Source organism: Zootoca vivipara, chromosome 15 (genome assembly GCF_963506605.1).
Source record: "Zootoca vivipara chromosome 15, rZooViv1.1, whole genome shotgun sequence".
Lineage (NCBI taxonomy): Eukaryota > Metazoa > Chordata > Lepidosauria > Squamata > Lacertidae > Zootoca > Zootoca vivipara.
The window spans coordinates 39,318,714-39,341,509 of NC_083290.1; the positions used below are offsets into that span (position 1 = coordinate 39,318,714).

The 22,796-nt window shown below is 45.0% G+C and overlaps 1 protein-coding gene across 1 annotated transcript; it reads right to left on the reverse strand.

Moving 5' to 3' along the window:
• Positions 1–2,652: 2,652 nt before the first annotated feature.
• Positions 2,653–22,454, reverse strand: LOC118097106 (major prion protein homolog). The gene is made up of 2 exons (XM_035139717.2): positions 22,307–22,454; positions 2,653–6,979 (listed from the first exon to the last, which is right to left on the reverse strand). The coding sequence occupies exon 2, from the start codon at positions 6,976–6,978 to the stop codon at positions 6,175–6,177; it is 804 nt and encodes a 267-aa protein (XP_034995608.1). The 5' UTR covers position 6,979; positions 22,307–22,454; the 3' UTR covers positions 2,653–6,174.
• Positions 22,455–22,796: the final 342 nt, after the last annotated feature.

The window sequence follows — 22,796 nt, forward strand, 5'->3', positions numbered from 1 at the left end:
GATACAACCCTTAGAACAGGGGTTCCCAACAAAATTTTCTCGAGGACCCCTCATCGTGCCACTATTGTGACAAGGACCCCCATTAATTCCTAATCCTAAAATTAAAAAGTGAGAGCCAAATTAAGAGTCTTTTTATATTTTATATTTATACGTTTTTTACAGTTACAACAGAGTACTCCATCAGTATACAGTTAGTTTTAATTTTCAGTTCTTAATGAGATGAACCACTTTTTAACCAACGGTCCATTTTTAACTACGCGAACTGTAGCTTCCGCGAAAAACGCTTTGTTTACAAACACTACTGTTTTGCAAAGAGGCAGCGCGCGCCAGGGAGGAGGGAGGGGAATGGAGAAGGATATCTGCGCAGTAGCGCACAAATGAAGCCGACGCGCGCAAAGCATCTTGGGGAGGTGAGCATTAGTAGAATGCGCGCGCTGCCTCTTTGCAAAACAGTAGTGTTTGTAAAGCGCCACCTAACAGCATACAGCAGAACTACTGCCTCATCTAATTCTAGTTTTGCGCTAGACTCTGCTCATGCAGGAAGCGGCCAAAACAAAAAATCTGTTATCATACAAAATATATTTAATATATTTTTTATTCTAATAGCATCTTGCGGACCCCTCTGGCATAGCTCGCGGACCCCTGGGGGTCCGCGGACCACCTGTTGGGAACCACTGCCTTAGAAGACAGCTGAAGGCAGCCCCGTATAGGGAAGTTTTTTTAAAAAAATGTTTAACATTTTACTAAGTTTTTATATATGTTGGAAGCCACCCAGAGTGATTAGGGCAAGCCGGTCAGATGGGTGGAGTAGAAACAATAAATGTATTAATATTATTATGGAATAGGATGTCCCTATTTTCATCAGAGAAATATTGTGAACTGGTCTGTCACTCACATAGGCAGACAGCTCCCCACTCCCCACTTTATCTTCTTAAATAAAGGATGTTAATAGGTGTGGCTGATGGTGCACTTGGGCCCAGAGGAATGTCAGATATAATGGCAACCACAGTGTGTGGGATGTGTAAAGTCATCCTAATAGGCTAGCAACTGCATTCATTCTGGCCCCCTGCACTTTGACTGATCATCTCTGGCTGGTTTAATTCTCAAACCTGATAGTTTACCCCAGGTCCAAAAGTGTGCTTGCACTTCCACCCCTCTGCTTGCAAGACTATTTCTGTCCATTAAAATTTGAGGACTCTTCCACCTACTCCTTAGAGCAGGGTCCTGGACTTCTGTTCCAAAGTTCTGTCCTGATTAGAAAGGGACGAATGTGACAATTTTGGTTTCTGTGTTTCTCATTTCTTCTAATCTTAGGTTTAGTTCTCCACGTTTCCACCAGTTTGCATTTTTTTTTAAAGTCCACATGGAAATTCACCATTTTAGTATGAATTTCTCCTAAACATTTTTGCAAAGCAATTTTGCCAAATAAAATGCATTTTTGTAGGTTATTTTCAGTACTGCACATTATAACCCAGTATTAAGCTTTACTGTACACATTACTTGGCAGAAGTGCACATTTTGAAGGATGCGTTTCAATTTGCATATTGCTTTGGGAAGTAGGCAAACTAGGTAGGTGCACTTTTAAATGTGAACTGAATCACATTTCTCCTCCACCCCATGACTGGCAGCACCGATTGAGTGAATTGATCCATGTCAGCTTGCAAATGCGCTATTTATTTATACAGTATCCAGTCTTTTCTCTGAGTTTTAACTCTCCACTCCCCACAATTAGGCCATATCTGCACTGCACACTGAAAACAATATTATACAACTTTTAAAGTCATGGCTCCTGCTTCCCACCCCTCAAAGAATCTCAGGAACTGCGGCTTAGGGTTGTTGAGAACTGTTAGGAAGCCCCGATTCCCCTCCCAGAATTACAGTTCCCAGAGGTTTTTTGGGGGAAGGAGGAATGATTGTTAAAGCACTCTGAAATACAGTGGTGCCTCGCTTAACAAATGCCCTGCTTAACGAAATTTCCGCTTAACGAAAGGATTTTTCGAGCGGAGGTTGCCTCGCTAGACGAATTCGTTTTATGAAAAATTTGTCTAGCGAATCGCGGTTTCCCATAGGAATGCATTGAAATTCAATTAATGCGTTCCTATGGGGAAAAAAAATTCAATGCATTCCTATGGGATTCTCTAGACGAATTTTTCGTTATAAGAAAAGACCCGTGGAACGAATTAAATTCGTCTAGCGAGGCACCACTGTATGCAGCTATGTGACCATAGGGATTTCCTAACAACTGCCAGTACCCTTAACAAACTACAGTATGCTTCCTAGTTTTTTGGGGGGGAACTCGTGACTGTGGTATGATACAGCTTTACATGTATAGTGCAGATGGGACAAGATTTTATTCTCCCAACACTGCAAGGTAAACTGAGCCAGTTCTCTACCATGGTCACTTAAATATGACTGAGGAGCGGAGTTGAAGTTTGGATTCCCTGGTCCTAGTCCAACATATTAATCCTGGGGTGGGGAGCCTGGGGTGTTCCAGTTGTTGCTGAACTACATCTGCCACTCCCCGACCGCTGGCCATGCTTAGATGGGAGTTATAGTCTGGAGGGCGTCATGTTGGAAGTGTCGTGTCTGTCTGTGTGTACACATACATACACAAAGTTACATCATCAAAAAAGAAGCTCATACGACAAAAGCTGGGGCCTTTGGCCATATTTTATTTCTACTAGATATCAAACACTTATTTTTTTAAAAAGCACAAACAAAATTGCAAAGTACAAGGTGTACTCCCTAACAAACGTGCTTGTCTCTCCAATGTCCCTGTATTTTTACTACTGTTGTGTGCTTTCTACTTGGACCAAGTCACCAATATTTAAAAGTGCATCTGTACAATAATCATCTTCTAGCAAAATCCACAGAATATATTAAGATATACTCAGAAGGATAATTGTGTACTCTTTACATTTTGACTACACTTAAAAATATATCTATACCCTTGAACAAACATGGAGTTGTCAGCAAGTCAACTGAAATACAGGTTAGCAAAAATGTAGCCATTACAAATGCTGCAGGCCAAAAGCGGTAGAACAGACAGAATTAGTACCACCCAAAATGTAGTCCTCAATTATAATGTCTGCCTTAAGGTTAAATATGGCATTTTCAAAGCCAGCTACATTACTGGAATGCATAAATCCTAGTGACTGTTCGTGTGTCTCCCATCAGCCCAACCACACTGCCTGCTGCATACATTGAAACCAAGAAAATGAAGCACATGAGCTTGCTTAACCAGAAGAGTATCGCAACTGGTGGTGTGGCATTGCACCCTTGTTCTTGCACACTAACACAGCATCTCTGGAAGGAGAAAAGGCCTTGCAGAAGCCCAAAGTGAGCAAGGGGAGGGTGTGGCAGAAACAGGATGTGTATGGCATCCCTCCCCAACTGCCAAGAATTGGCTCTTCGCAGCAACTCATAGGATAGGACTGGAATTCTGCACTGACTTACTTGGAAGCAAGTCCCTCAAATTCTAGGGACTTGCCATTAGTCTACAGCAGGCATCCCCAAACTGCGGCCCTCCAGATGTTTTGGCCTACAACTCCCATGATCCCTAGCTAACAGGACCAGTGGTCGGGGAAGATGGGAGTTATAGTCCAAAACATCTGGAGGGCCGAAGTCTGGGGATGCCTGGTCTACAGGCTGGAATCCAGTTTAAGATAGAGGGATGCTTAACCGCTTTATGGAGAGTACCATTGGCTTTGACAACATGGCTTTCATGTCTGAATATTTTGTGAGTTATTGGCACACAACTTGAGTCTCCCAACAGACTGAGAACCTGCTCTGAATTTTATAAGACTGCCTTCAAGTCACATTTGCCACCAGTTCACCCAATAGGTTTCCTCACAGATGTAACTTTGGAATAACTCTGGTGTCTGCAGTTGACCCTTAAAGTTAGTTCCAAAATTCAGCAGGGTCAATACAATTAATGCCCCATAATTTTGAGAACGGAAGAGATCAAACAAGTGAAGATGCTCAACAGCAGCAGCGTAATTGTTAAGGTTAGCTCAGACAATGATCAGGAACTTCTACTCTTGTAAGGAAATATGCAATTGCTAAGTCACCAGAAAATAAATGCCTGTGGATCACAGAGGGTTAAAAATTCCTGATGAATGGTGCACTCATGTTCCCATGCTGCAAAACCGAATGCTTTCCTTTGCAGCCTAGAAATTCTAAGTGCTATTGAGACAGCCAACACAATGTCAGAAGACCTGCCCCAGATTTATCAGTTCCAGTAATAAGCCATTATTTCTCCATGAAAAGGATACTTCACTGAGGTTCGTCTTTCATTAAAAAAAAGAAAAAAGCAAGAGTTTTTGGTGTCATCAGCAGTAATGAGCCTGTGTAGGCAATAACTGTGGTTCATAGGCAAACAGGTTTATTACTGCGCAGACAAGTACCTACAGTATGCTCATGGTACAATGGATAATGAAGGGCATGTTCGCTTAATGGCCACAAACCCCAGATAATGTGCAAAAGAGCCCACAAGGCCCTACAACTTTCCACATGGCCAGCACTAAATCAGGAATGCAGGGTAATTATTTGTGGTTGTGTCGTCTTGCTTCGTGAAATTCCAGGCAGTATCCATCTTCTTTGTTGTGAGCTTAACATGACTTGGTTCCTGGAATTGTGTCCAATAAGACACACCAGAGTCTTCTCACCTTGCAATAATGTAGGAAGGGATGCACATGGCCTTTCCTCTTTTGCTTGTATTAATAGATTTAACACCCTGGTGTTGTTGTTTTTAACTCCAACCACACCCTCAGGACAGTTTATAATATAAAAAAGTGTTTTCTGTGTTTTTTACAGTGGGATTTCCATAGATTTCCTCCAATATACTGAGATTAATATATCAGTATGTATGTGAGTCTAGAATGAGAATCTTACTGCACGATGGGGTGGGATTTTTTTATTTTTAAACAATGTATAGTGGAGAACTTAAAACCCGATTCACTTCAGCTTCCTGCCTCTCGTCATATAACGTATTTTCAAATAACAGTTGGAAATATTTCCTTCTCTTAAAGGCAGGAACAGTTTACCACAGGGGTCCCCAAATGCCCCCCTTCACCCACAAAGGGCCACTTGAAAACTGCTGAAGGTCTTTGCAGGCCACTTAGATTATTTTTTCTGCCAGCTATCGCAATTGTAATATGCAGGGGTACATGCTGTAAAAATTTTTTTACTGTCTTTCTATTGCTTCTTTTCTTTCTTATATATTGCCTTACAATTTGAATTCCACGACAAGAATAAAAATGCAATACCGGTATATAAAAAAATTAAAGCCGCAGCAGCAGAAACACAATTAAAGACCAATAGGACAATAGTTCCACCGACACACCGTAGACCACCTGAGTGAAGCTTGCAGATCACTGGTGGTCTGCGGACAATGATTTGGGGACCCCTGGATTGCTGCATTATAGAACGTGTCAATTTGGTTTCTGCGAAGAGCCAGCGTAATGAGGGTAGGCAAGCAAAGGACTGTGGCAGCTGAAGATTTCACAGAGCCCGTGGACAAAGACATCCTCCACAGGCCTCAGGCCTCCACCTCACTGCCGTTATCACCAACTTCTCCTCTTCCCCATTAGAGCTCCCATCTGCTTGTTTGCCAGAGAGCCAACAAGCAAGAAGGCTGTGGCACAGACCTCACCTCCACCGCTGTCTGCACCAGAGCTAGAGGCAGGTGAACAGGCAAGTATCAACATTCAAGAGGAGGAAAGTGGGAGCCCTTCTCAATTGTAGGCTCTCCGGCAGAAACCCAGCCACATCAACCCTTAATGTTGGCCCTAGCAAACAATTCATTTTTCTGTGTGGAGTTGCTATTTACAGTTTGCATTACATTAGGCTCGACTGAAGGAGGGAGGGGTTTGATTTATGACGGGTTCTCCCTGCCCTCCCTTCATTACAAAATAAGCCCTTATGCTCTCCCCCCCACAAACTATTTCGTACCACGAACGACAGAAATCAAAGATGGCTGCAAAAGGAATGTGTGCTTGGCAGAAGCCTGGGTGTTCATTAATACGTAGCAGATGTAACAGCTTTGAAAGACACTCCACCAAACAGGTGCATTAGCGAGAATGTAATCTCCCCCCAAGCCGTCGCTCTGTATAGATCTCTCATTCCTTCTGGACATTTGCTCAATGAACAACCAGGTGCAGGCCTGAGAAGACCTCAGGGGATAAGGAAATACGTGGCCAACATGAGGATGAAAAGCATGGAAGGGCTGGCGAGAAGTAGAGCTGCCCCTGATATCAAGCGGTACTGCTCTGTGCACATTTCGCGCACCACATGTGTCACGACTTTCACTTCCATCTCATCTGCAGTTTGGTTCCCCTGAGGAGTGATATACTCCGTCAGTGTGACGTTCACACAGTCTCTCATAAAGACATCCTTCGAAACACGGTCCTTGTACTCTGGGTAGTAGACTCTGTCGGAATAGCGGTCGCGGTTTTCATGCCACCACCGCTCCTCGTTGGGGTTGCGGAAACCAAAGTTCATGTTGGACATGGCACTGCCCAAGAGGTAGCCGCCCAGGGCTCCTGCTGCCACCCCTGCGACAGCTGCTCCGGCCACATGCTTCATACTGGGGGGCTTGGCCGGCTTAGGCTTCCACGGTTTGCCTCCGTAGCCCCCACCATAGCCCCCACCGTAGCCAGGGTTCTGCTGAGGGTAACCAGGGTTGCGTTGAGGATAGCCAGGGTTCTGCTGTGGGTAACCAGGGTTGCGTGGCGGGTAGCCAGGGTTCTGTTGGGGGTAACCAGGGTTTTGAGGATAGCCTGGGTTGCGTGGTGGCGGGTAGGCAGGGTTCTGCGGATAGCCGGGGTTCTGCGGGTATCCAGGCTGACGTTGGCCTCCTGTGTTCCAGCCACCACCGCTGGGTTTGGGCCTTTTTTTGGAAACGGAGACATCGCTCTGCAGCAGGATCAAGAGAATCGCTACCCAGCAGGTCACCAGGTACTTCCCCATGACGGTCATTCTGCAAGCCAAAAAGGAGGAAATCTCATTAGATAAAGAACAATGTTTCTGGCACAAAGTGAAATGGTTCTCTATAGCAGGGTGTGAGAACCTTTTCTAGAGCAAGATACACCCTCCTTTCTGAGCAGCCTTCCAGGAGCCACATGCAGATTTTACCTCTGTGCTGTACCCTAGCTTTACAAATACTCACACACACCCCCACTCCTCCCTCCAGGTAAGCAAGAGGCATTACCAGAGTTCAAAGGCACATTCCAGCCAGGCAAAAACACTCAAGGTGAATTTCATGTTCTTTATTCAGCTCATAGTCGTCAAAGGAGAAGAAGAGAAAAATGGCTCTTTTCCCAAAAACATCCGCTTATATAAATTATTTACACAATGGGCCTTGCGTGATTGGCTACTTCAGGGCTACATCTGTGGGCCAATCAGGTTGTGGATTCACTTCTGCCAGCAGCCTGATTGGCTGCTCCTGCAGGCCAATCAGGTTGCTGATTCACTTCTACCTGGAGTTGGATTGGGTGGCTCCTGCGGACCAATCAGACTGCTGATTCTGGATCCTATTGTTCTAGGATTCAGCTCAGTACATAACAGTGGGTATGCAGCTAGACCACTGAGTGGGGTAGCCTGGGGAGGGGAGTAGCCTAATGTGTGTGTGGGGGGGTGTCCCTAGGGCCAGACAGAGAGGGCATTTGGCCCCTGGGCTTGAGGTTCCTGATTCCAGTTCTTTACATATTTACAAAGCAATTTCCCCCTATATAATGCATGTTTGTATGCTATTTTCATTAATATATACACTTCTATGTATATTTTACCCTAGTTTATGCATGTTTGCACATTTTACTTGGCTGGAATACTGCACTGCAAAATTTGGAGAAGTTCACGTTTCAAAGGATCCCTGTGTTTCTGTCCATGTATTGTTCACAAAGTACAAATCTGGTTAGGTTCATCTTTAAATGAAGACTGAATCTAATTTCTCCCCCATTTCTAATATTTGACCATTGTGTGAAGCTGGCTGGAGATGATGGGAGTTTTTATTTATTTATTATTACATTTCTGTATCTCCCTTCAACCAAGGATCACAGGGCAGTTTACAATATAAAAACACAAACATACCATAGTAACAAACTAAACAATACCCCCTTCCCCCCAAATGTACAGTTTTAAAGGCCATAGACTGCCAGAGGCATGGGAGAAGAAGAATGTTTTTGTCCGGTACCTTTTGATATGTAATGAAAGACACCAGGTGAGAACATTCCACAAGCAAGAAGCCATCAAAGAAAAGGCTTCTTTACTTTTTTTTTTAAAATAAATTTTTATTCAATTTCTAATTCAACCAATTAAAGAAAAAAACATTCTTTTATACAAAACATTATAAATTTTCATCTAACATTTTACTCTGCCGAGCTACGACTCCCCCCCCCCCTTCATGCGGGTTTCTTATTGACTACATTTTTGCAGTTCCTTTTTTAACTGTTTGGTCAATTCGTAGGATTTATTTCAATCCTGCAAGTGTTTTTAAAGATCTACAGTTTTTCTCCATATACTCCACATATTTACTCCAGTCTGTTTGAAACCTTGTCTCCCCCTGGTCGCGTATCCTGCAAGTCATCCTTGCGAGTTCAGCATAATCCATCATTTTAGTCTGCCACTCCTCAATCGTTGGAAGTTCTTGTAATTTCCATTTTTGGGCTAACAAAGTCCTAGCCGCGGTTGTCGCATACATAAACAATACTTGATCTTCTTTTCTAATCTCTCCTCCCATTATTCCTAGTAAAAATGCTTCAGGTTTTTTTGGGAAAGTATATTTAAACATCTTTTTCAACTCATTATATAACATCTCCCAAAATCTTTTTACCTTATCGCATGTCCACCACATATGATAAAATTCGCCATCTCTCTCTTTACATTTCCAGCAAGTTTTGTCACTCATTCTATACATTTTGGCTAATTTAACTGGTGTTAAATACCATCTATACATCATCTTATACACATTTTCTTTCAAAGCAGTACATGCTGTAAATCTCAAAGTTTGAGTCCATAATTTCAACCACGCATCATAATCAATATTATGCCCAAAATCTTTTGCCCACTTAATCATTACTTCTTTTGTCAACTCATCTTTCGTATACCATTCTAATAACAAATTATACGTTTTTGACAGAAGCTTTGTTTTGCCTTCTAGCACTTCTATTTGGAATTTAGACCTTTTGTCCTCAAATCCAATTTTCCTATCTTCCCTAAGAACATCATTTATTTGATGGTATTGTATCCATCCTGTTAAAACTCCTTTAATTTCTTCATAGGGTTTAAGTCTCCATCCTTTATCAGTCTTTATCAGGATTTCTTCATAAGTGGCCCACCTCCCCTCCATATTTACTTTCTTCACTGTTAATACTTCTGCTGGTGAGACCCACCATGGTTTTTTGGTCTCTAACAGCATTTTATTTCTTTCCCACACCTCATACAGAGATCTTCTTATCACATGATTAGTAAACCCAGTATGAGATTTCTTTTTGTCATAGCATAAATATGCATGCCACCCAAATCTGTTGTTAAAACCTTCCAAATCTAGCAGATCAGTATTTTTTAACGTTATCCACTCTTTGATCCAACAGATACAAGATGCTTCATAATAAAGTCTTAAATCTGGTAGGGAGAAACCACCTCTTTCTTTTCTATCTACCAAGATTTTATGTTTTATTCTGGGTTTTTTCCCCTGCCAGAGGAATCTTGACAAAATCTTTTGCCATTCTTGAAATTGCCTTGTACCCTTCACCACCGGTATAGTTTGAAATAAGAATAACATTTTAGGTAAAATGTTCATCTTAATTGCTGCTACAGAAAAGGCTTCTTTACATGTTGCTGCCCTCTGGACCTCACGGGAGGAGGCACATGAAGAAGGGCCTCAGATGATGAACAAAGAGCCCAGGTAGGTTCTTATTGAGGCATTGCAGTCCAGAGCCATTTAAGGATTTAGAGGTCAAAACCAGCACTTTGATTTGGGCCCCGAAATTAATTGCCAGCCAGTGCGGTCGGGCCTGGAATGGCATTATATGCTTAAACCATCTTGCCCCTTGCCTGCTGAATTCTGCACCAACTGAAGTTTCCAAACCATCTTCTGCCCTACATATAGCATGTTGCCGTAATCTAACCTAGAGGTACCAGAGCATAAGCAACGGAAGTTAGGCTATCCCTGTCCAGATGGGGCGCAGCTGGGCCACCAGCCAAAGCGGATGGAAGGCACTCTGTAGCACCAAGGCCACCGGAGCCCCAAGTGACAGCAATGGGCCCGAGCTGCGTGCTTGCTCCTTCAGAGGGAGTGTAACCCCATCAAAAGCAGGCAACCGTCCGGTCTAGGGAACAACCTCCTAACAGTGCCTCAGTCTTATCTGGATTGTACTCCAACTCCTTGGGATCTAAGGCTGAAGAATATGGCTGCACAGAAAACTGATCCTCTACAGAGATTAAGATGTATGGCTGCCCACCATATCCCCAGACTCCTGAGTGGCCATTGAGAGCAGTAATACTAAGTTTAACTGCACTTTATCTATTTGTAAACAACATACAGCAGTAACTTTCTAAATAGACTACAGTCATACCTCGGGTTAAGTACGCTGCGGGTTGTGTACTTTCAGGATAAGAACGCGGCGGACCCGGAAGTGTTTAATTCCGGGTTCCGCTGTGCGTGCATGCGCAGAAGTGTTCTCTGCGCTTTGCCGCTCTGGATACGTACTTTTCGGGGTGTGAATGGCACCCCGGAACGGATCAGGTACGTATCCAGAGGTACCACTGTATGTGACTTCTGTATAAAGGAAGAAGTTGCAAGGTAACAAAAGGCACTTCCTTTTATAAATGCAATTGTATTATCAAACTACAGTGGTACCTTGGGTTACAGACGCTTCAGGTTACAGACGCTTCAGGCTTCAGAGTCCACTAACCCAGAAATAGTACCTCGGGTTAAGAACTTTGCTTCAGGATGAGAACAGAAATCGTGCAGCGGCAGTGCAAGGCCCCAATAGCTAAAGTGGTACCTCAGGTTAAGAACAGTTTCAGGTTAAGAACGGACCTCCAGAACTAATTAAGTTCTTAACCCGAGGTACTACTGTATCCACCTCCCCCCCCCCAAAAAAAGTTGGTGGCACAGGTGCCAGAAAGAGGATATATATGAGATATTGTCTTGGAATGGCTAAGGTAGAAATCCATTTTTCATCCCCAGTTTGGGATCTATGAAAGAGCTGAGAGACCTTACTATTTTAAATTGATTCTTAATTCATCAAATCCCGGATCTTCCAGTGGTACATGAACCACAATGTGAACTTTCCATAGATCTGTGCATGCAGCCCACAGACAGCAGGTGGCAATCTATTACAATATATAATCTATTATGCAAACAGCCACCAACTCATTTCCCATTGTTGCACACACACACTATTCTCAAACATGTTTGTGTTCTGCTCACTGGCAGCTGCATGCAGAGAAAGCAGAAGACATCAAACCCAGTGTCATGGGATTGTTGCGGCTACTCCTGAGTAAAAACGCTCCAGTCCGATCTGTCTTTTAAGGTTTTATTGTGCATACTATTTACAGTGCAGAGATAGCAGAAAACATGACCTCCCAGTCACTTGCAGAATCTGGCAATGGCACCCTTCTGCTTCGGGGCCAGCATAATAGCTTGGGGACCCCGAAACGCCGCCCCCTAAACCTGTGTTTGGGCGCCAGAAGCGGCTGCGCTCCCTCTTCCACCTGTTGGCTAGGGCAGTGCAGGGGCTCTGATACATCGCTCCACTAGATGGCTGGGGCGGTGCAAGGGGTCAGATGCCTCACTGAGCCCTCCGTCCATTCAACATTCCCCCCGCCTGACCCACTGCTACTGCTGTCGCTGGGCGAAGTGCTGGTCAGGATGACGGGGGGAGGCTCCCTGTAGGGAGTCCCCCTGACATCCAGAAAACAACCTGAGCTATTGGAACAATGCTATCACTAGGCTGCAGAATTACGAAGAGAGATACAGTCCCTTGAAAACACGGAGGTAAGATCAAAACTCTGCTGGCAGTGAACCTCCCAGGTAATTCAGATCAACAGGCAGATTTCAGCCACTCTGCTTGGCTCTCACTTAGCGTTGTGAACTCACAGGGCCCTAATGATAAGAGAGGTTGTAACTTGGAGAACTTTCCTTTAAGCGGTTCTGAAAGGCACATGAACCCTCTCAGATGCTACTCTTTGCCAACATGGCTTCTTGGCTTCCATGCACATAGTGTCTGGCTTCTAAAATCTCCATTTCTGTTGATGCCCCTCCTGTTACCAGCATATAGGCTCCTCCTGGGCCAAGACAGGGTGGCCTTGTGTCCTGCTTTACAGAGGAGAGGACTCGACTTGAAGAGCTGCCCAGTCCAAATCCTTTTAAGAGTAAAGACCAAATGGAGACCAAGGGCCTTGAAGTGACCCATCTGCACTGGACAACAGACTGAGCTGGTACACAGTCACCTGGTCATCTCTTTCTCACTATATTGAGAGGAATTGCATTTCTATTCAAATGGTAGTAATTGCTTCTAAATTTGCATCTCGTCCAGTCATTCAGTTTTGGATCTATGAAAGAGCTGAGGCACCTTATTTTTTTAAACGGGTCATTTCTTCAGAAGGAAACAAGGTCTCATCTGCACTAGACATTTAAAGCAGGCATAGGCAAACTTGGCCCTCCAGCTGTTTTGGGACTACAATTCCCATCATCCCTGACCACTGGTCCCGTTAGCTAGGGATCATGGGAGTTGTAGTCCCCAAACAGCTGGAGGGCTGACTTTGCCAATGCCTGATTTAAAGCATCATCATACCACTTTAACAGTCAAGGTTTCCCACAAGAAATCCTAAGAACTGTAATGCGCTAAAAGCTGCTAGGAGACCCCTGTTCCCCTCACAGAGCTACAGAGCGGTTTAATAGTCAATCCCTCTTCCCAGGGAACTCTGAGGAGAAAGTGCCAAGAACTGAATCTGGGACCTTCTGAGCATAAAGCAGAAGCTCACTCTTCCTTTGAGTAACAGCCATGGCGAAAGGAAGAACCTTACCCCGTTACATGGTATGCTATTAAACAGCACACGAAACTGAAATCTGCATGAACACCAAAGGCTAAAGGGCCTAAATAGGTACCACTCTGTGAAACGGTATCAGTAAACGCCTGTAACATGAATACATCACCTAAACAGACCACCACACAATCCTTTCAAAGTGGATTATTATTTCTCAGGAGTTGGTTGGATAATTCAGTTGCATAACTGAGCAGGGTGGCTGTGCAGATATCACCTCATGCAAAAAACTACAGGGCAAAATGTTCTTAATGCAACTCTACAGCACACCATGTACCGCAGAGCATGTATAAACACATCTGGTAGCTGGTTGAAAGCCTTGACGTATAGAATGGGCAGCTAGATTTCACCATCATCCCCTCTGCCAAGGGAGGGCAGGGATTTTAAAAATAGCTCTCATGACTTGCTGGATTTTGCGACAGGCCCAAAGCAGATGGCAAATCAAATGTGTGCTAGCAGGGCCATTTCTAAAAAACAACAATGCTTTTATCTAACTGCAGCTTTAGTATGCACGGCATTTAACTGAAGAATGAACCCTTTTAGTAGTGTCTTTGTTTTCAATCAACGAGTGCCATTTTCTTTGTTTAAAATGGAAAAGAAGAACTATGAGTTATGTTAAATGTTTTAATGCATTTAATGGGACTGTATTTTAAAACTAACCCCCCTTCAAAAAAGGAAAAAGAAAGCCACCCCAGATATGTGATTTTATCATGCAATATTATTATGCATATATAATTTTAAAATGCTGATTTTTTTATGACAACCCACAAGTCCAAATGTACTTGGTATCGTGATGAATTTTGAACCTTAGATTTTTGGCAGCCATCTGTTTTGTGCATTTAAACTGCAAGCCTGCCTACATTATAGCCGCTACTTGAGACACCCAAGCAAAATTTTGCTTAATGCTCCTATTAAAGTGGAATTTGTTGAAATATTTATAGTACTTAAAAGTTAGTTAACGTTACGTTTATGGGATGCAAGATCACCACCCACCTGATTCCAGAATATTGCTTCATAGGCTATAAAAATCCATTCTAAAAACATTTGGTTTCCTAAGCAGAGCTGGATATAATGAACCAGGAACATTATGGCAAGTATCAGTGAGGTGGCTGAGCTTGCATTTTGCTCATGGGTTGACAGTTGTCAGACACAGTCACAGATCATTATAGATACATAGAGTAAATATATTTTATGTTGATGAAGCAAACTTCAGACCACCCTTGGCTTAACTGTTAACTAAACCTGCCAGCAGATCCAGTGACCGTTTGCCCCAAGGTGCTCATATTACAGCTCGCCTGGGATGGTGAGCCCCTTGTGCAAACTGTCACTGAATTGGCCCCTAAAAGTTCCCAAATGTTAAAAGACTTGAGCCTTTCTGGTGTTTGGTTACAAGTGCAAACATAGCATTAAAACATGCCAATGAATCAAAATAATTGCAGGAGCCATTCACCATACTAATGGAGGATTAAAAACAAAAGCTACTGGTATTTGGATTTACTTATAAGAGCCTGAGTTCCACTTGCACAGGCTACATGACCCACATGCAGGCTGTGATAAACTGCTTCAGAGGTTTTTGTTGATTACACCATATACAAATCCTGTTAAACAAAGGAGAGCAGGATGGACAGTGAGTTTAATTAACACCTGGCCCTTAGTATGGTCCATTTTGGTACCAATGACAGTTTCGCCCCCAATACAGTCATACCTCGGGTTAAGTACGCTTTAGTTTGAGTACTTTCAGTTTAAGTACTCCACGGACCCAGAAGTGTTTACTTCCAGGTTCCGCCACGCGCGCATGTGCAGAAGCGCTCTATCGGCGCTTCACGCGTGCTATCGCCCCCCGGATTAAGTACTTTTCGGGGTGCAAATGGCATCCGGAACCAATTAAGTACTTAACCCGAGGTACCACTGTACTATACTGTAAATGTTATTTTTTTCATCTAAAATACTGTCTTATTTATTTTATAGTACAGTACATTGCTTATTGCCTTCATTTTATGGATCAATGGTCTCGTTAGACAGTAAAATCCGTGTTAAATTGCTGTTTTAGGGGGTGTTTTTCATCGTCTGGAACGGATTAATCTACTTTCCATTACTTTCAATGGGAAAGTTTGCTTCAGGTTAAGTACGAACTTCCGGAACCAATTAAGTACTTAACAGGAGGTACCACTGTACAAGTAGCAGGGAGGGAGGGTAGACATGATTTTCAACAGGACTGCTGTGGGGGAGGAGGGGTTAATCTCCCTTCTCCCTGCCCAACACGATCCTGATCAGATCTCCCTTGGGCAGCTATGCTAGTTTCTTAAAATATATCCACCACATTAAATGCAATTAATAGGTAGTATTTAGAACTCAGCATTTGTGGGCTGCAAAACTCGGGAGCGTCCTAGAAAAAAAACTTTTTTCTCCAAAAATGTTTTAATACTGATTTTCAGTTAAAAAGGAAATGCCAAAGTGGTTTGCAGATTAAAATGGCAGGGCAAGCCAGTTAAAAACAAGAACAAACCACACGGAATCCAATATGTAAATACTGCTGGCATTGAATCGGAAAGATCATAAAGCACAGCCCCGTTGAAAGCAGCTTTTGAAGCTTATAGAAGAGAATCCTGTATATGTCCAAAATTGATTGACAGCACAATCCTACCTTTCTACTCAGAATAAGTCCCACTGAATTCAATGAGCTTTAGGCCAGGGGTCCCCAAACTACGGCCCCCGGGCCGGATGCGGCCCAATCGGCCTTCCAATCCGGCCCGCGACGACCCCCGCCGCCCGCTGCCGCCGCCCGCTCTCACGGCGCACGGCGCAGCGACGATCTAAAAAATCGCCCAAAAATCGCCGAAAATCCTTTGTGCGCATGCGTATGGGCCTCTCCTGACCCGGAAGAGGTCATTTCTGGTGCACTTCCGGGTCAGGGGAGGCCCATACGCATGCGCACAAGCGATTTTCGGCGTTTTTCCCCCCGCACGGGCGCGTGTGCGCATGCGCACGGGCGCGCACTCCCCCGCCCTCCGGCCCGCTGCGCACGCACTCCCCTGCCCTCCGGCCCACCGCGCGGTCGGCGCGGCGGGCACCGGCCCGCCGCACGGTAAGTCTGGGGACCCCTGGCTTTAGGCTGTGTACATACCATACATTTAAAGTACCCCCCACGCCAGTAAATTGAGAACTGCAATTTACCCCTCATGAACTACAATCCCCAGCAGCCTTAACAAACTACAGTTCCCAGGATTCTGTGTGTGCTTTAAATGTATGGTTTGTGCACAGCCTTACTCGTCTCAGGCATAGCTTTGTAGTGTAAAAGTTATTTTAGCTGAAGTTTGCTTTTAACTTTTGTTAATTTTAGCTGTATTGTATCAGGGCAGAGTTTATTTTACTGCTGCTACTACTACAATATTAAGCAGCATCTATTTAGGGTTAACACTATGCAGAGTTTAGAAGGCCAGTAATCCCTTGTTGGATGGCTTACGTTGACCTTAATATCTCTGTAAGGTCGGGTGTGGGAAGATCAGAGATTGTGACATGAGCTGTAAAGATGGCAGCAGAATTAAGGGTCAGGAAATCCAGAGAGGGCCTTAACAGAGAAATACATTTCTACTAATCAGGAGTGCCAACAATTTATAGCAATGTTTTTAATGAAAAAGCAGGCTTTTATAATATTAATTTATTTAGGCTGCTGCTAGTATTAGGGATGGAGTGGAACATCGATTCTGTTTTAATTTAAAGGAGATCCTACCTGATTCACATTTTCCAGGATGGTAATATGTGAGCCAAAACACAGGCACACTTCCAATTTTGCAAGGCAGCTCTCCAGTCAAGTAATGAGTATGCATACTGGTGACTCATATCTTACGCAGGAGTTGTGTTTCAGGGATAGCTTGTATGGCATGGCCATAGCTGAAATCTCAATGTGGTCAAAACAACCCTTTTAAAACTGGGAAACGGCCTGTAAAGAACCCACAATGGTACATGCTAACTGCTTTTAAGCTCCCAGACTTGCTTACCAGGCTCTGGGAGGCTCTTGAGCAGGCATAGGCAACCTTGGCTCTCCAGATGCTTTGGAACTACAACTTCCATGATCCTTAGCTAACAGGGCCAGTGGTCAGGGATCATGGGAGTTGTAGTTCCAAAACATCTGGAGAGCCAAGGTTGCCTATGCCTGCTCTTGAGGGATCTATCAGGGCCTTCCAAGATCTTGTAAGAGCCCAGTAAGCAAGTCTGTGAGCTTTTAAGCTCTCCACCTCTCAGGAATTTAATTTGTGCGATCTCAGCTGGCTGGCCTTCAACTGTGTAAAGCTGAAACCGCACATGTCAGACACATGGGAGTTATCTTTATACGCAGGTGAAACAAGCGTTAAAATGTGTAAATTAAAGAAAACAATACACAAAAATTGTCTTAAGAAAAACTACTTTGCAAAAATGTGTGTATTAGGCAAAACTGCACACACCATGTGTGTATTAGGAGAAACGTGCACCAGAATGCTGAATTTTCATGAGGAGGTGTGGAAATGTGGAGAACTGAACGTAAGATAGGAAAAATGATAAACCAAGAAATGGAATTTGGCAGATGCACCCATCCCTAATGACTACGCACAGACCTGGGAAAAGGGCCTACTGGACTCAAAAGGACTTACTTCTGAGTATTCATGCATTGGATTGCACTGATAACTGATTTATACAAACAGGGCTGCCTCTAGGTAGACTCCCAGTGGCGCGGTGTGCCAGGGCGCTGGGCCGGTAGGCGGGGCGCTGCGTGGCGAAGTCGCGCAGAAACCATGCTGAGCCCTGCGAGGGCGGGGGCGCCGGAGCGATCTCTGCCCCTCAGCGCCAGGGCGCCCAACCTGCTCGAGACTGCCCTGTATACAAACATGCTTCCCCAAAAACCTCAACTACGGGGCATTGCTGAGAATCATGTACATTCTCTGTGGATCCTTATGAAGCGAAAACAGCATCATCCACATGCAAGAGAAAGGCACCAGCAACAGGGGTGTAGCTAGCTCCTTTGGTACCCAGTACGGCTGGGCGGAACAACCCACCCATGGCGCCCCCCCCGAACGGATCGATGCATCGGCAATCTGCATGGGGATGACAAGATCGCTCCCTGAGCAGATCGCCACACTGCCGATTGGAGCATCTGTGATCCGCCCGGGGTGGGGTGGGGATCTTGTCACCCTCCTTAGGCATGAAATCCCGGGGCAGAGCGCCCCCCCCGCCCCCCATATCCCTACGCCAGTGACCAGCAAGCTTGGAGGAAGTGCAACTGTCCTTGCCAAAAAGGGGGGGGGCTTTAAGGGGGCAAAAGCTCTCAAGGAGTTCTGGAAAGAACCCAACTGTCCCGTGAGAATCAAGTATGCTCAGCGACCATGAAGGGTGGGTGGCGTGGCGTGGAATGGAATGGAGTGTCTTGGGAAAGGGCATGGCTGGCTGGCACCCTGCACAAGATCAAACCCTACTGCGACATTTTTTGCTGGGGCCGCTTGTTTCCTTCTGGCACAAGGGAACTTAATATTTAATAAATGAAGTTGCCAGCCTTTCGCATTTCCTTTGCCATCACAATTACAGAGCAATCCCATGAATGTTTACTCAGACAGAAGTCTCACTGGGCCCAAAGGCTGCATTAAGGCCTTGACCACACAGGGCTGCCAAATTACAGAGCAGAATATAAAAGCTCAATTCCCACCAGTATTGTGAAAGCTCAAAGTGAGGAAGATGTTTTAGAACATTAGTGCTGCTACCAAGTTACTTATGCCTCTTATTGTTACAGGAGAACCATCGCCCTTTCAGCCTGCATCAATGCTATGTGCTAATGTTATGCACAAACTTAGGCTGTATACACATTATTGCATGTTGGCTACCCCTCTGTAGCTCTAACCACCACTTCTGTCTCTACTAAACTTATGATTTGGAACAACTGCAAAGAAATATTCATAGAAAATTGCAGAACAACCTCTTTAACGTGGACTGCTCTCACCAAAAGCTCATGTTTTTAAATCTGTGGTGAATGTTATTACTTGACAGATCAATCTGAGCAAAGCTTTTCTGACCTCATTTTAAGCATGGCACAGTTATGATAGCAAGAGAGTGTTTTGGCAAAGCCCTGGGGGATGCTCTCTAGGGCAGTGGCTTCCAACCTTTTTGGTACGGTGACCTACAAGTCCAACTTTATTTGGTATGGGGACGCATGCTGTACTGTTTTTTAATATTCGGTTGGAAGCTGCCCAGAGTGGCTGGGGAAACCCAGCCAGATGGGCAGGGTATAAATAATAAATTATTATTTTTATATTATTATTATCATCATTTTACTGTCACATGAATTTTGGACCTTAGGCCTCTGGCAGCTATCTCCTGCATGCATTTTAACTGCAGGTTTGAGTGTTTTATACCTTTTATTTGAGGCAACCAAACAAAAATTTACTTAATGCCCCTATCAATGTGGAATCTGTTAAAGTATTTATCGTACTCACAAAGTTATTCAGTTTTGCTATGCAAATATAAAAAAACCAACCACCTGATTGCAGGATATTGCTTCATAAAGCTATTAAAAAACACATGAGCATTGTTAGATATAACAAACTATGACTTTTCTAATCGTAAAGTCCATTAGCGGTGTGGCTGAGCTTGCATTTTGCTAATGAGTAAGTAAGTGCAGGATTCGATGGTTGTCACAGAAACCATAATGGACCCTGCTTAGCTTTGCAAAGGTGCTACCTGGTTGGGTTCCCCCCCCCTGCACTCTGAGATCATCATTGATACACAACATAAATACATTATTTCTTATTTTGACTAAGCAAACTTCAAATCATCCTCATCTTAACTATCAGATAATCATGGCAGCAGATCTAGTGACAGTTTCTCCACAAGGTGCTCATACAGGGAGTTGCTTTGAGTGAGGATGGCAACCAATGTGCAATGGTGGGAAACCTACTGGGAATGCTGCTCAGGGGAATCACCAGGCATTGGCAGAGTGAGAGGAGCTCCCTTTACAAATCAGGGTTTCTGTGGAGCCAGAAGACAGGCAAAACTGCTGGCTTGGAACTGCATGTCTTTTTAACCCTGTAACTGCTGGTGCGTGAGCAGGACTCACTTCTGATGCCCAGAGAGCTGAAGAAGGATTGCAAAATGTTCAATGCACATTTCATCCCTTGCAAATTTCTGAGATGATCCTAACAAAACATTTTCATAAAGCAAATGTGTGTGGCACCTTAAAGCTTGCTGTGGCATAATCCTTCGCAGGAAAATGCCTACCGGTAACCTTTAGGGGATCTTTCTCATTCCTCCTACGAGCCATCTCTGGGAGCAATGCAAAATGATCAAAAAGCAACATTCTTTGCTCCAAGAGGACTGTACAACCAACCAGGGTGTTCTTGGTGTCAAGGGTTGTTATGTAATACCCAGAAGCATGGCTGACATGCTATAAGCAAGCAAAGATTTCTTGCCATGAGAGAGAGAAGCTAAAATGCAGAAATGAAACATTAGAAAATAAGCCTGGTAGGTGGGGAAAGGGGGCAATTCCATGGTATGTTATCCAGAAAAGGGACCACAATGGAAGGGAGACTACCACAGTTCAGTGGCAAAGCAGACACCTTGCTCCAGTGATTCAGTAGTAAGGAACATACAACACTGTAAAATAGATGCTGGGAAAGGAGTCTGCTTAAGACCTTAGCAAAACCACTGCCAACCAAAGCAGACATTGGCTGTGTACAAACCCTTGAAGCATCCGCACCACAAGAAACCTGGGACCTGTAGTTTACCCCCAACAGAGCTTCCATTCCCAGCAGCCTTAACAAACTACAGTGCACTTTAAATGTATGGCGTGTGTACAGCAAAATGCCAGGGCAGATGGACAAACTGTCTGACCCACGGCTGGATTTAGGTTTGATGAAACCGTAAGCTACTGAAGGTATGTCCAGCTGTCCTTTGTCAACAACAAATTGTCGTTGTTTTTTGTTGTTGAATATATGCTAGATCAGGGGTCAGCAAACTTTTTCAGCAGGGGGCCGGTCCACTGTCCCTCAGACCTTGTGGTGGGCCGGACTATATTTTGGGAAAAAATGTGAACGAATTCTTATGCCCCACAAATAACCCAGAGATGCATTTTAAATAAAAGGACACACTCTACTCATGTAAAAACATGCTGATTCCTGGACTGTCCGCGGGCCGGATTTAGAAGGCAATTGGGCCGCATCCGACCCCCAGGCCTTAGTTGGGGACCCCTGTGCTAGATGGTAATTTATGGACCTAATAGGTATCTTCTCGAAGCTACGGACATGAGAACATGAGTTTGACCAAACTGCGGGAGACAGTGCAAGACAGGAGTGCCTGGCGTGCTATGGTCCATGGGGTCACAAAGAGTCGGACACTACTAAACGACTAAACAACAACAATAGGTATCTAAAGCCATTTGCACATAACAAAATATGTATTTTATCAAAGTAATGCAACCAGTCCATGCAGAATGTAGGCACTCTATATGAAAAAGAGCAAACCTGTGATATTTGAGGGAGCAGGCTAGTAGGCTTACATCCTAGGAGCCTACACAACACAAAACACTGTTGCTGTATGTAGGTTTTATTATACAGTATTTGTTTTTTTATCTTGTATTTTGGAAATGTACATCCAGGTTTCCCCCCCCCCCGCCTTTAAATTGTTTTGGGCCCCCCAAGAGAGTGGGGCCCTAAGCTAGAGGAGCTTGTTTAGCTTATAAGTAAATCCGGCATTGGTCTAGAGACCCAGAATGTGTGGGGCAGCTTTCCTCCCTACGCCACAGCAATCTTTAGGCCCATCGCTCGGCCGTTAAAGCAGCATCTCCAGCATCTTTTGCTAACCTGGCGAGGGGAGAGGCAGGTGTGGGGTTTTTTTTGGGGGGGGGAGGGGCGGAGAGGAAAGCTGGGGGCAAGGCAGAATTCTCCACGCGGAGGAGGGGGCGCATCCCACCTCCCCTCCTCGCACGGCCGCCAGCGAGCCCTCCCTTCCAGAAGGCTGCAACCGTCCCCTTGCTTTCCGGGCCCCCTCCGCGTCCTCTCCATTTAAAAGCGCACACCAAAGCCCCCCGGCCAGCGCGGCCTGCCTATGGGAGGGACACCTGGACAATGAGAGCATTGAGTCGGGGTGCCGCCGAAGCCCCGCAATTCCGGTGCCCCAACCCGCTTCTCCGGGCTAGAGAGCGGCCAGCTGGGCCAACAAACCGCCGCTTCTGGAGCCCGGAGCCCTCCCTGCGCTCTCTCCCCCCCATCGCGCCCACATCCCCAAGCGCTGAACCCACCTGCGCGCCTCCTCCTCCTCTGAGGATCCTAACGGCCAGGGGCTCTCTCGCTCTCTCGCTTTCTGCCTGTCTCGCTCTCCAGCTCCGCGTACGCAATGAGACACCCGCGCACGCGCTTCCAGGGCGGCGGACTTGCGCTCGCCTCCGCGCTGGCGAGGCAGAGATTGGCCACCGCGCCCGCGTGGCGTGGCAGAGAAAAAGGGGAGGGAGGGCGGAGCTACGGCGAAAAGCCGCTCATCTTCGCCCGCACCCATCCATCTGCTGATCCCCAGGGGTTCTTCATCTGTTGTTGTTGTTGTTGTTGTTGTTGTTGTTGTTGTTGTTGTTGTTGTTGTTGTTGTTGTTGTTGTTGTTGTTGTTGTTGTTGTTCGCCTTTCCCCCAGATCGGGAATTCAAAGCCGCTTACAGATACGGTCAATTAGAGAAAGGCTAAAAAAACAGGCACAGCACAGTATTGCATCGCACATAGTTTTATTCAGGTGGCTATTTA